The sequence below is a fragment of the Protopterus annectens genome, chromosome 2.part0 (genome assembly GCF_019279795.1).
Source record: "Protopterus annectens isolate FY-2018-M chromosome 2.part0, PAN1.0, whole genome shotgun sequence".
Classification (NCBI taxonomy): domain Eukaryota; kingdom Metazoa; phylum Chordata; order Ceratodontiformes; family Protopteridae; genus Protopterus; species Protopterus annectens.
Window position 1 is genome coordinate 1,712,069,555 of NC_056728.1, and position 13,973 is coordinate 1,712,083,527.

The window sequence follows — 13,973 nt, forward strand, 5'->3', positions numbered from 1 at the left end:
ATAATGCACATTATCCATTGAGAGGACACTGAACATTCATTGAGAAGACACTGCCTTCCAGCTGAGAATGAAAATCTAATATAGCCCATTAACAAGTTTGAAAGCTGTACACTGACCTACTGAATAGCATGGCTATCAAAGATCTGACTTTTTTTTTTCACTTAATGGTGAGAAAAAAATCAAACATTACATGACTTTTGTAAAACATTTCTCTGCAACCCATGGTATTAATTAAAGTAACAAAATCTCTTTCTTCCAAAATACATGCTACAGTATTTCCTTACTTTCTATGACTTGACGCTGTACTTACAATGGAAGCAATTAGATTACACGGATGTGATTTCTTTCCAATTACCCTTCAGCAGCAATTTTAATGTGTCCCTGTAAATATTAGAGTCACACTCATGCAAAAATCGCCAAATAATTACTGGAACCTATATTCAAATGCTTGTTGTGGGAGGAATGGTTAACATTCATTGCACAACTTTGTCCATTTACAATTTCAAATGGGATTTTGGCCTTGAATTTCATACCAGTGACTATATTAGCAGCAACATGAACAGAAGATTCAAGACTCGGTTTCTTCCAGAAACAGTCAACCATGATTATTAAAACTGATCAAAATATAATTAAAAACAGAATTTTAAAAACAAAATACAGTTCTGTTTCATTTCAAACAAGCATTGGATTAATTATTGCAATGGCTTTGTGCTGCAGTCTGAGAGGACACCAGGTTGGGTCACAGGTTGACTGTAGTTCTTTTACCTGTAAACTGTACTGTCAGCATGGAATGTCATTGCCATTTCTCTGTTCAATGTAGCAAAATCACAAAGATGGGTGTAAGGGAAGTGATGTATTCTGCAGTTTATAAGGCACTCCTATAGCGATCTTTGTCCACTGTGCAATTGCTGTTTGATTCTGCAGACCCTGTCAAAAGCGGATGCCAACATGAATCTGATGCCTTAAAAATCACATACATACAGAGTCAAACTTAATCTTCTTGGTTTGTGAACAAGCAGGACCACTACATATAATGTAATGAGATAGCAGCCTCAGAACAAAAGGAAAGTCCACATAGAACTGCATATTTCAAAACTAAATTAAAAAGACATTTATGCTTACTAAAACAAAAGTAAACTTCAAATGACAGCAGTGCAGCATGTTGCTTCATGGAACAACTGCTGCAGGAAGAAATACCAGGATGTGTGCAGAAGACTTTGAGAAGAAGTAAATAAAAGCAAAGGCAGCACACAATCATCAGAATTTAATTTGTTGTGAAACAGTCTGCAGGATTAATCACTGTTATTCAATGGGGCATACCCTGCTGTTTTCATATGTACAAGTCTATAAGCACATTGTCCTCAGGGTTTGTCTCCTCTATTCTTTTCATCAGCTTCAAAGTCAGTAGTCTTCCTCTTTATTGCCACCTGCCCCTGCCACATCAACATGTCCTCTGTTCAGTTCATCCTGGGCTACTTCAGGGTCTTCATTGTCATCTACCTCTCCTCCATGATCCTCCTAGGAAGCAAAACAAAAAATAGCATGAACAAAGCCAAAAATACATGCTGTCCGCTAAATGACTATCGTGAATCTGTATGATCTGAAGTTAAAAACCACTTAGACTGCTTTACCTTTCAACTGTGTTAATCCAATCAGCAGGTATGTATCTATCTTCATATGTTTATGGAAAACTGAAAAAGTACTCAACAGCATGTAACTGCAATGAATGTTTTAAACCTAGATGTTGTCCTGTATGACAGACCATCCACAGATAACTGGCAACAAATAAAACCTACTGCATCAGCACTGTTAGTGTAGAGGAACAAAGTCCCGACTGTGACTCAGGTGCCTGTTATCACTGGCATATCCGAGGAAGGCAGGGATGAAGTTTAGCCTGGTAGCCCCTCTTCAGTGGGAAGGGAGAGAATGTGCCTGGGCACACTTCCATGGTGGTATCCTTGAAAACTTAGGATCACATGCAGGTGCTGTCCATAATGTGCAAACAGAAGTATGTATATACATTGAGACCGACTACATACCAACATTTTGAATGCCTTGCGTATGCACAGGGGTTACTAGGATTTAAACAGAAAATCCAGATCCCTAGCAGGTGGATGATAGCTCCCACCACTGGGTTGTTAGACTCCTGTCCAGGGAAATGCATGATCTGTATATCTCTCACTCACGGGGAATAAAGGGGGACTATGGGGCAGCCAAGGGAGCAGGGTTAGATGAGAATGCATGTTCATGGGAGCAGGGTTAAATGGTCAAGGGTAGGCCAGACAAAACATAAATATATTAAAAGTTACTGTATTTTATGAAATATGCCTAACAGTGAGGGTCCAAGGGAGTTTCCACTTCTTCTGCCTCATCTTCATATTCATTCTTGTCCTACCTAATCTTATTTCTGATTTTGTTTCAGTATATTTTTCTAGGTGGTTTTTGCTCTCATGCTTGTCAGCCTTTCTAGACTCCCCCAGTTTGACATGCCCATTTGTTCTCCTACCTAGAAAACACTAGGCGCAGGGCAAGAGCTGTTTAGAGAAGGCCATTTTCCAGGCAGCCAAAAGAGTTCTCTGATGCATCCCCTCTCAAACTCCTGTTTCATTTATTAGCTATGGATATATACATCTCCTGCCATGTCCTAATGTGACAGGTGTAACCCTCACTAAAATGTCTGAGGCAGACTTCTCCATCTAATTCAGCTATGAGCAACAGTGACCTCTTCCAAATGTTCTGTGAGTCTGTCTTATCCCCTAGACCCTAATCCTGGAAGGAGACCTATCCATCTAAGCTTTGCAAGCAGACACTCCCATTAATCAGTGACCTGCATCATGTTGTTATAGGTGCAGATGGCATCTCTCTCTCCCTACCTTACCCCTTCCCCTTGGTGGAAATGCATGCACTGCAGCATCATGGGGAATCCAATACCCTCCACCTGATGTATGCATTCACCCACAAGTCTGTAGGGGGTTACCATCACTGGCTTGGGATTAAGTCTATATCTGCCAGTCAGTGACTTTCATGCAAGCCTCCACTTGTACTGGCACACAGCCAGAAGGGGAATAACCACCTACTTCTGCTAGAATGGGCAAGAGGATACTGCCACTCACTCCCATACTCCCCTCCCCATCAGGTCAACAAGTCCCTGTAACAAAATATGGGTTGCCTTGCTGGCAAGTAAGGGCCATAACCCTTGATGTTAACACTGCTGTCTTGTCTCTCAGCATTTACCTCATGATGTTTTAAATTCTCTACTATGCTGGAAAAAAACACATCCTATAAAAAACATTCCCTCACACAACAACCCTTCAGGTTTCAAAAATGTTTTGGTGTTTATTATGAGCATCTTCTCTTCATAGGTTAGTACTAAGCTAACTACCTTTGTGGGCCATTTTAAGCCTAGCCATTTATCCCATCTGAGAATCAAACCCTGGACCTTGTGTTTGTAAGGTAAACACCTTAACCATTATGCCAACATCCCACCCTTAAATGGTATTTTCTTTGTGTTGCTTCTGGAACAGCAAGGTTGGCACTCTTACTATGCTTTAAAGCACATGTATTATGTGTGTGAAAACAAAGCCTACAGATGGCTACCACCAAACTGGTATGGACCATGTTATATAGGCTATGTAGGTTCGTACTAAGCTAACTGCCCTTGCGAGCCATTTTAAGCCTAGCCAATTATGCCTTGTGAGACTCAAACCCTGCATCTTGTGTTTGTAAGGCAAACACCTTAACCATTAAGCCACCATCCCACTGCTAATGTAGACTTATTTCTAATAACTGCTTCCTTCAAGTTAAACACAGATCAAAAATTACATCATGTGGCAAAGTGAACAAAACTCTGACTTTTTTTTTTTAAGAAAGATTTTGGCTACCCATACAGGTTCTTCTTGCAATACTCTTCTCTGTTACCATATAAGTCAACTTTTCAATACAGTTTGGTGCCATCCACAAAACTGCAGATTTTACTTACATCCTACAGTCTAAGGTATATAAATTACTCTATACCCCTTGCTTGCCTCCCTATATCTAAGCTAAGTTCCCTCCACATCTGAAACTAATTATTCAGTAATCCCTGAATCACCTCTGTCACTTTCTATGTGGTCAGTTCTTCAGACTTGCATCAGTTTTCAGAAAAGGCATCCAGATGGATCATCTTGCTTTCTTTATTAAAGAAACAATGTTCTAGACATAGAGACACAGAATAAAATGCAAAATAGGAGAGATGAGCAGTGCATGCTATTTGCCATAAGCTAACACATGGGCAACACACCACAGTATTTTTATTGCACAGACCTTTTCTGCTGTAAACTTAGTACCACGAGCCCCTATGTCTAATTGTTTTTAGAGCCAGCTGTCCCTTATACTAATTTTTTCCCATGGTTCCTCAGAAAGTACAGTTTTGTACCTACCATAAATGTAGATGTTGGAGTGCTCACACTGCTGCAGTCATCACACTTGGGTTATCCTGCCGTCAGGCGGTCCCACAGTCGGCCAGAGTTCCAAAGTCTTGGTCCGGCGTCGGTTGCTGTCGCTTCTTCCCTGACGTCAGTGTGCCAGGGGTATATAAGAGGCATCCGATGCCATTTTCTTCAGTTATTCTTGCCCCAGATGTCAGGTGCCCCCAAGTAGGTAGGCAATACATATTGCTAATAAAACATGTAAATGGAATAAAAGGAATACCTTCAGTTACAAGCAAATACACCACAAAGGTTGTACAGGATAGAAAAGGTATAGAAAAGTTCAGCTAGGTCAGAGGGGATGGAGGGAGGGTAACCTGGACTGCAGCAGTGTGAACACTCGAACATCTACATTTATGGTAGGTACAAAACTGTACTATGTTCATCGTGTTACACTGCTGCAGTCATCACACTTGGGTTGAATCCCAAAGCTAAGGATGGGTGGTGGAACTAAACAGGGTTTGGAGGGGCTAGTAGGCCCTGCAGAACTGCAGTGGCAAAGCCAGCTCTGGTTTTAGAGTATAGAGGTAAGTGATAGTGTTTGGTGAAGGTGTGCACTGAACTCCAAGTTGCAGCCTCCAAAATATCCTTGGTTGGTACCCCTCTGAGGAAGGCTGTTGATGTTGCTGTAGCCCTGGTGGAATGGGGCCTAATGTTACCAGGTACAGGTTTCCCATGGTGTGTGTAGCAGAAACGGATACAATGTCCTATCCATTTTGAAATGGTCTGTTTTGAGACCGCCTTTCCTTGTGATCCTGCAGCACAGGATACAAAGAGCTGGTCAGATTTTCTGAAAGCCTTAGTTTTATCCAAGTAGTAATGTAATTGCCTGTGAATGTCAAAAGAGTGTAGGAGCCTTTCCCCTTTGTTCTGGGGGTTTTGATAAAAGGTGGGCAAATGAATGGTTTGGTTTAGGGCCACACTGAATACCACCTTTGGCATAAAGGAAGGGTTAGTTCGTAAAGCGACTCTGTCCTGATGAAAAATGATGAAAGGCTCCACTGCCATTAGCGCCTGTAGCTCTGAGACTCTTCGTGCTGAAGTTATTGCTAGCAGCAGGGCAGTTTTCCATGATAGAAACTGTAGATCAGCTGTAAAAGCTGGTTCAAAGGGCGGTAGTGTAAGTTTTTCCAAAACAAAATTGAGATCCCAAGTTGGTGTTGGTGCTCTCCAGGCAGTCTTATGTTCTTAGCTCCTCTGAGGAACTGTCTTAGTAATGGATGTGAAAATATAGGAGGATCCATGTTGTATTGAGCTGAAATATCTGAGGCATGGATCTTAATAGATGAAAAGGAAAGTCCTTTGTGCAACATCTCAGTTAAATATTGAAGAATCTGAGGAATATTTGGGACAAGGGGATTTTGGCCTTTAGCCTGTTCCAGGCGCAGAATCTTTTCCATTTGTCTGAATAGGCTTTCCTGGTGCTGGGCCTCCTGGCCTCCAGAATGACATCCATCACAGCTTTAGAGAGAAGTGTTGACTGGTTGTTTAGGTAATTTGCCATGCAGACAGATTTAAAGTCTTGAGCTGGCTGTGTAGAATCTGAATGTTTTGCTGAGTGGGCAGGTGAGGAATTGGAGGTAAAATCCATGGCAGGCCTTGAGTCATGTTCCTTAGTATTGGATATCAGTGTTGGCGTGGCCAGTCTGGAGCAATGAGTATCATTTGTGGCCTCTCTAATCCGGCTTTCAGCAGCACCTTTGCCAGAAGAGGCAGTGGAGGAAAGGCATACACTGTCAATGTTTTCCAACTGAATGAGAGGGCGTCCACTTTCCAAGTTAGTGTGTGGTATGTCCTTGTGCAGAATTTCCGTAGTTGGTAGTTTTGGGGGGAAGCAAATAGATCTATGTCTGGGCTCCCCCATTTTTGAGTTATCATTGCGAATACTTGTGGATCTAATTTCCACTCGTGAGGATCTATGATGTTTCTGCTTAGATCGTCTACCAATGTGTTTTTCTTTCCTGGCAGGAATTGTGCTTGTAGTTGAACTTGGTAGGTCAGTGCTGTGTTCCACAAAGTCATTGCTTGCCTGCATAGGGGGTAGGAATGTGTGCCCCCTTGCTTGTTTATGTACCAGATCACTGTGGTGTTGTCCGTCTTTATTAGGAGTTGTCCTGGGTGTAGGAGGTCCTTGAAAGCTGTTGGGGCATTTTGTACAGCTAGCATCTCTTTTTGATTGATATGTAGATGCCTTTGATCTGCAGACCATTTGCCCTGAATACACTGTCCTGCCATGTGTGCTCCCCAGGCATAATCCGATGCATCTGTTGTTATAGTTTGCCTGGCTGTGGGTAAGGTAAAAGGCTGACCTTTGTTGAGGTGACATGCCTGAGCCCACCATAGAAACTCCTGTTGAAGGCAGGGAATGAGTGGAATTATTGCTTCCAAGCTGTGGCTGTGTTGAGTCCATATGCTTTTCGGGTACCATTGTAATTTCCTCATATGCAGTTTTGCAAATGGTATTAGTAGTATGCAAGATGCCATGAATCCCAAGGCCTGCAGAATTTTTCTTGCAGGGAGTTGGGTCTTTGTTTGCATCATTTTGAAGTATTGAGTCAGTTGTCCTTGCTTGTCTGGCGTGAGATAAGCCATCTGGGCTGTTGTATCCAGTTGTCTGCAAAAAGTGCTAGTTTTCCTCCCAAGGGAGCTGTCAAGAGGGATTTGCTTGGCAGTCTAAGGGGTAAGTCATTGTGTTTGTCTTCTCCTCCTTTTTGGGTTGTGGCACCCCATTATCAAGGCTGGTAAGAGCCTTGTGACTGACCTCTGCCCCTTGGGCATCTGTATTTGCCCCTCTGTGGTCTGGAAGAAGCTGGAAAGGACCAGTTTTTGGTTGGCCAATTTCTGCTGAAACGAGGGGGTTGAACCTGTAAAAAATCCTTGACCGTCTGCATAGATTTTGCCTTATCCTCCATTTTCTTTAAAACCTCTTCTGCTTTTACACCAAATAAAACATCCTGCTGTAAAGGTGCATCCAATAAATTTGCTTTAACATGATCAGGTAAAGTTTGTTCTTTTAACCAAGCATGCCTACGTATGACAGACCCTGTCACTGCTGCTCTACAAGAAGCTTCCAATGAATCAAATCCACATTGCAAAGTATGTTTTCCCACTTGTTCAGCTGCATGCAACAAATCTTGCGTTTCCTTGTAATCAGGCTGTTCTGTATGTGTGATCATTTTTTGTTTTAATTGAGACATCAAATATTGTTGATATTTCAGCATGTGAAACTGGCAATTTAAGGCCCTCATAGCTAGAGTAGCTGAGGTATATACTTTCTTTCCCCATCTGTCTAGTGCTCTAGAATCCCTTTCAGAGGGTACAGAAATTTTAGCAATAGAGGCCTTAACCCCTTTGGGACCCTGGGAAATGGTTTCTGGGTCAGCAACAGGGCTTTTATATAGGAATTTGTGTGAGTCAGGGACTCTGTAGTATCTGTCTGGTTTGGCTGGTGCAGGAGGTAGTGAATCTGGGTTAAGGCTGGATTCTGAATAAACATCATCCACAATGTCTAACACGGGTGGAATAGCAAGTGGTCTGTGCTGGGGTAGTAAAGGCTTTTCTTAGAATCAGAGTAATCCTGGCCTTCCCAGTGGAAATGTTCCCTCATGGTATGTAAAGTTTCCCCAAAAGAGTAGTCTTCTGGGGGAGAGGCTGAAGGGGTAGACTCTTCAGCATCAGAGTCTTCATAAGGGGGAAAAGAATATTCCTGCTCCTCAGAAGAATCTGAGGAAATTGAAACCTGGTCAGAGGAAGCGTAGTCCTCCTCCTGTCTTGGCCTTTTATCAGGAGGGGGATGGGAACCCCTGATTAGGGTAATTAAATCTTCAGCCATCTTAAGCATCTGTTTCTTAGGCATGGGGCCTTGTTCTGGAGACTGCTGTACAGTCTTCTTTGTTTTTAAAGGGGTTTTCAGCTTTGCATAGGATTTAATAGTGAGTGTAGTCAGTCTGAAGACACCTTCTGCAACTGAAGGCGTTTCAACTGCACCGGAATCTCCTTCAGCCATGGAGTTGGAAGGGCCTAAAGGTAAAGGTTGTGGAGGCCTAGCAATCTCAGCTTGGGAATCGGATGCCGCTTGGGGTTCTAAATCAGCGGTAGTCAGGGGCTGCGCTGCACCTCACTGAAAACCAGAGAACCTGCGACTGGCCTAGCAGAGGCCTCGGATTCTGGTTTGGGTCTCGGCTGCCTGTCCTTATCTTTGCGTTTTTTATGCATTCCGGTCGTCGGTTGCTCCGACGGCATGGTATAATCAAATTTCCTACCAAAATAATGTCAGGCAAAATCAAACCGACGTTTAATAGAACCGACAACCTGTGACGTCGTGGTCTGGGCCTAGGCAAGGAATACAATAAGAATGAAAGTCCTTATGAGGTATTTGCTTCCCACAAGAAATGCAATTGTTAACTTTTTCTGACATCGGACTGAGGCAAGAAAAGGTTCCCAATGGGGTACTTAGCTTTATTGAAGACTTTGGTCTGAAATTCGATTTGAAAATCTCAGGAGTCAGCCGACCGACACTTGCGAACTGCTTCTGTTTCGGGCACCTCGCGGCAAGAAAGACTGAAGAAAATGGTGTCGGATGCCTCTTATATACCCCTGGCGCACTGACGTCAGGGAAGAAGCGACAGCAACCGACGCCGGACCAAGACTTTGGAACTCTGGCAGACTGCGGGACCGCCTGATGGCAGGATAACCCAAGTGTGATGACTGCAGCAGTGTAACACGATGAACATCCTCAATACCCTTTAACCATCCTGTGTGTCTTCTTGTCATTACAGTCTGATAGCATCTGTTATGTTTGAGAACAAATAAGCTGCTCAATTGTGTCTGAAGTCAGAACATAAATATGGGACCTACAATTAACCTTAACAAGACATGCAGCAGATAAACTAAAAAGGTCACAATCTGCAAAATGTGTGCTTTTCAGTCATATGAAAATATCGGAGAACCTTTTACCATCTTCTTTTTTTCTGTGAAATGTATTAAAACGTACATTGAGTTTGTAACTGAAGTTGTAACTTCCTTCTGATAAAGGTTACAACATGTAAAGATGGGAAGTTAAATGTCTGGGAAACAAGGTGTAATTTATTCTGGTGCATTTACAAGATATGTGACTTTTCCTAGGCTATAAAAGAATAATTAAACCATTCCTTTAAGGAAACATCTATCCAAAGCCAGGAAAAGCAAACTTATTAGCATGTAACTGTGACATAACGATTAGCTGCATCTGTGGCTTGCATGAAAAGATATACACTAAATAGCTAATAATGGAGATAGAAAAAAAAGAATAGTCAGGAAGACATGGCTACCCTGGAACATGCAAAATGCACACCTGGGAGTTTTGTTCTCTGCAGTCTTACCTCTGCCTATGAATTCAGAGAGTTTACCTTAATATGAAGTAGTAATTCTTTTAGTTATGAATAGCTAAAAAAAAAAAAAAAGAGTTATGTACTTACCATAACTTGGCATCTGTGTTATCCTATGTCACTATTCATCAATCTTGGGTTGTAGGATCCGACATCAAATCTAAGCCAGCAACTTTGCAGACAGTTTCTAGGCTTCAGCTCCTCCTACTCCCATGATCCCGTGCTGCCCTCTAATCCCTCAGATAGAGTTTTCTCTAAAGCTAGAAAGCAGCTAAAGGAAGACCTTGACCACCAGATAGGACATCTCCACTTCCTCTAGGTCCCACAGGACAGGAGAAGGAGGGAGTAATAGTGATGAATAGTGACACAGGATAACACAGATGCCAAGTTATGGAAAGTACAACTCTTTATCTTATCTGTTGTTATCCATGTCACTATTTCTCACTCTTAGTTCAGTGTCCCCAGCTACCCTAAATCCTAGGTGGCCTTACGGAAGGACATGCCAAAGAACTGTGGAGTCAAAGGGAGCCCTGTTCCTGGAGACAATGTCAAGCTTATAATGATTAAAAAACATGTGAGGAGTACACTAGGTGGCTGCTGCACAAATCTCATCTACAAAATGACAGGCCAGATAGGCAGCTGACGTAGCCATTGATCTAGTGGAATGAGCTCTGACTGGACCTGGTAAGGACAAGCCTTTAGACGAATAGGCAAAGGAAATACACTTTGTGATCCAATGAGAAATAGTAACCTTAAAGACTGCCTGACCCCGTCTGTTAAGAGAAAATGCCAAACAGTTGGTCAGATCTGTGGAAACTCTATGTTCTATCCAAGCAGAACCATAACTGTCTGCAAACATCAAGCATATACAGCAAATATTCCCCTCATTAGAAAAGTTAGGGAAGAAAATGGGCAACTGAACTGACTGATGTATATTCGCTTCCTTGGCTATCTTAGGCACAAAGGAAGGATTGGTTCAAAGAGCCACTCTGTCTTCATGAAACACCATGTAAGGTGGTTTTGACAGAAAGAGCTTGAGCAGAAAAATACAATTCAAAAATGCTTTACAGAGGAGACAGAAAAAAAGGTTTCTCGCAAATGCAAGTAGGTAAGTGCCAAATGCACTTTGACAGAAAAGCTAGCCCCTTCTTGAAAATGCGAAGACAAGAACAGTAAAATGTCTGGGAGGCAGCTGAGAAGGGGCCCAGATTTCACTGTCTGGCCCAAATGGAAAACCTTTTCCACTTACTTGCATATACCTTTCTGGTGGATATCTTCTGAGAGGCCAGAATAATGTTCCTGATGTGAGAAGCAAGCCTGGACTGATTCAGGATTATGGAAAGTGGACAAACCATGCCATCACATGAAGAGTCTGAAGGTTGGGGGTCAGAAGCTGGGAAGGATGAGAAATCAGTTCCAGAAGCGGATCTAGTACCCAAGGGAGGTACTTCAAATAAGACCGTATGAGGGGAAACCACACTTGCAGAGACAAAAAGGGGGTCATGAGGATCAAGGTGGCCTTGAGGCATCGATCTTTCTGAAGCACTTTTGGAATGAGAGGTATGGGAGGATAGGCATAAAGGAGACCTGGAGGCCAATCGTGAGCAAGAGCATTCCTGGGGGACTTCCCGAGAGGGGGAATCAGGGCAAAATATCAGCTGCATTTCTGATTGGGGGGAAGCGAACAGATCACAGCTTGGCCGATACCAGTGAAGGAAAATCTCTCTCACCACCGAAAGATTCAGGGATCACTTGTGAGGCCTCAGGAATACACTGCTGAGTCTGTCCGCCAAAACTTTGGACTCGCTGGAAATGTGCATTGCAAGGAGAAAGCGCCCCAAGAACATTGCCCATTCCCACACCCTCAAGGCCTTGTGACAAAGCAGATAAGAGCATGTGGCCCCTTGCTTGATGATATACCCACACAACAGCCATATTGTCTGTGTGAACTGCAATAGTACCCAGGAGGAGGCAGTCCTGAAAGGCTTGCAATGTGAGGAGTACTGCTCTCACCTCTGGTAAATTTATGTGTAGTTTGGTCTCTGTAGAAGACCATGTGCCTTGGACTGTCCTTCCCTGGTAATGCCCCCCAACAGAGATGAATTTGAGGTCATGGTGCCATTGAGGGGAGGAAGAGAGAATGGTCTGCCTGCTAGGAGGTCAGGAGACTGAACCCACCAAAGGAGATGATGCCTGCATACTGGAATGAGATGTATTGAGGCCGTCATCGGATGAGAGTGGGAAGACCACTGGACTTCTAGAGTCCTCTGCAGAACTCTCATGTAGAATCTGGCTAATGACACCGGATAGATTGTTGCCATCATAGATCCTAAGTCTCTGAGAATAAGGCGGTACTGAGGATGAGTCAGATCTGGAAGGCACTGGACACGAGTTCTGATTAGATGTACACATTGGAAAGGGAGAGCTGCAATCTCTGACACAATGTCCAGCTGAATCCCAATCAACTCCAAATTTTGTGATGGAATCAGGTTTGATTTGGGGAAATTAATTTTAACCCCTAACTGGTCGAACAGTTGAAGCATGAACTGAGTGGCTGCGGCCAGTCGATGCTTGGTGGGAGCTGTGAGGAGCCAATCATCGAGGTAAGGAAACACCTGGAATCCCTGCAGTCTTAGTTGAGCTGCAACCACTGCCATTCACGTGAACACCCAGGGGGCTGTGGTGAGACCAAAGGGCAGCATCCAAAACTGGTAATGATTGGCCCCTACATGAAAGTGGAGAGGTCTCCTGGAGCACCTGTTTTATTTTTATATGATAGTATGCGTCCAGTAGATCCACAGAGCACATCCAATCATCCTTGTGCAAAAAAGGCACTACAGACTGGACAGTGAACATCCAGAACCTGGACTTCTTGAGAGAGAGGTTTAGCATGCTGAGGTCAAGAATTGGATGCAGGCCCCCACTCTTCTTTGGTGACAGTAAGTTCCGGACTCTTGTTGTCCTGGGGGGGGGGGGGGGCTCTTGGATGGCTCTCTTCTGAAGAAGTATGAGCACTTCTTTCTGAGCTAGCTCCCTCTGATGGGGTAGCGCATCAGGGAGGTATTTTGTGAAAGGAGGGGAAGACTGAGGAAAGGGAATAAAACAGCCCCTGGAAATAATGGTGAGCACCCAGCGATCTTTTGTAATATTTGCCCAGGCCAAAGGGTGCAGTGATAAATGACCCCCGACTGCCTCCAGGGCAGGACAGTTGGGCAGCACCTCAGGAGCGCTAGGGGGGCTTCTCAGAGAAAGGTTCATTGGAGCCCTGATTTTGTGGACCCTCTCTGCCTCTTGGGTGGCATCTGCCGTTGAACCCTCTCCCCTGACCTCTAGAAGAGGGCTCATCCTGGGCATCTTGAAAGGAAGACCTGGACCCTCGTGTCTTGGAGGAGCGCTGAGGGGTATAAAACTTGATTCTTACAGCTGACAAGCTCTTGCCTTCCTGCTCACTGTGGATGAGTGTACCACAGGGCCAAAGAGGGTATAACCATCAAAGATGGTGTTGAAGGATGCCTTAAAGGAGTCTGCAAAGGCACAGCCAGGCATGATGCCAAATAGTACTGTCTGTACTGCCTACTCGAGAAGCAACATCTGCAGCATTAGCAATCAGCCTCATCAAGGAATTAGCCAGGTAAGTGAGTATAGACAGCTTGGGAGACACCTTACTCTAGTGGAGGAAAAAGTCCTCTCTAGAATCCAGAAAGCTGAAGGGCTGGATGATGCTCCATCTGCACTCTCGGCAGGCAAGCCTGCCAGAGAAGAGGGACCACAGCATGCCAGCACCTCCCGGCCTTTGGACAGTACTGGCCCTGACCTGTCAAGGGCCAAAGTACCAAGGGGAAGGGACTGGTCTGAAAAACAAAAACAGGTTTGGAGACCACCCAAGGACTCCAGGTCAGGCCCAGGACTCCGTCTGGCTGGGGGAAGGCTGAGCAAAGGGAGTCAGAGACTCTGAAAGGGCAGAGACATAATGGCCTCTAGGGACCCGCATCTCCTTCTTGTTGCATCCCAGGGCCTGAAAATCTGAAACCATGTGAATCGGATGAGAAGAAGCCAGCAAAGGGGTACGAGATGGACTCCTGGCCAGGGGACACAAGAAGTCCCAAATCAATCTGAACCTTGAGAAAGGACCTCATCATCC

At 44.1% G+C, this 13,973-nt stretch overlaps 1 protein-coding gene across 3 annotated transcripts in view; it reads right to left on the minus strand.

Moving 5' to 3' along the window:
• Positions 1-340: 340 nt before the first annotated feature.
• The window catches only part of LOC122793591 (Golgi integral membrane protein 4-like), a 1,583,571-nt gene continuing 1,569,938 nt past the window's right edge, over positions 341-13,973 (minus strand). For all 3 annotated transcript variants that reach the window (XM_044061762.1, XM_044061761.1, XM_044061760.1), the window contains one exon: positions 341-1,518. In XM_044061762.1, the coding sequence (XP_043917697.1) occupies positions 1,402-1,518 (117 nt within the window). In that variant the 3' untranslated portion in view covers positions 341-1,401. The remainder of the gene's footprint in view (positions 1,519-13,973) is intronic.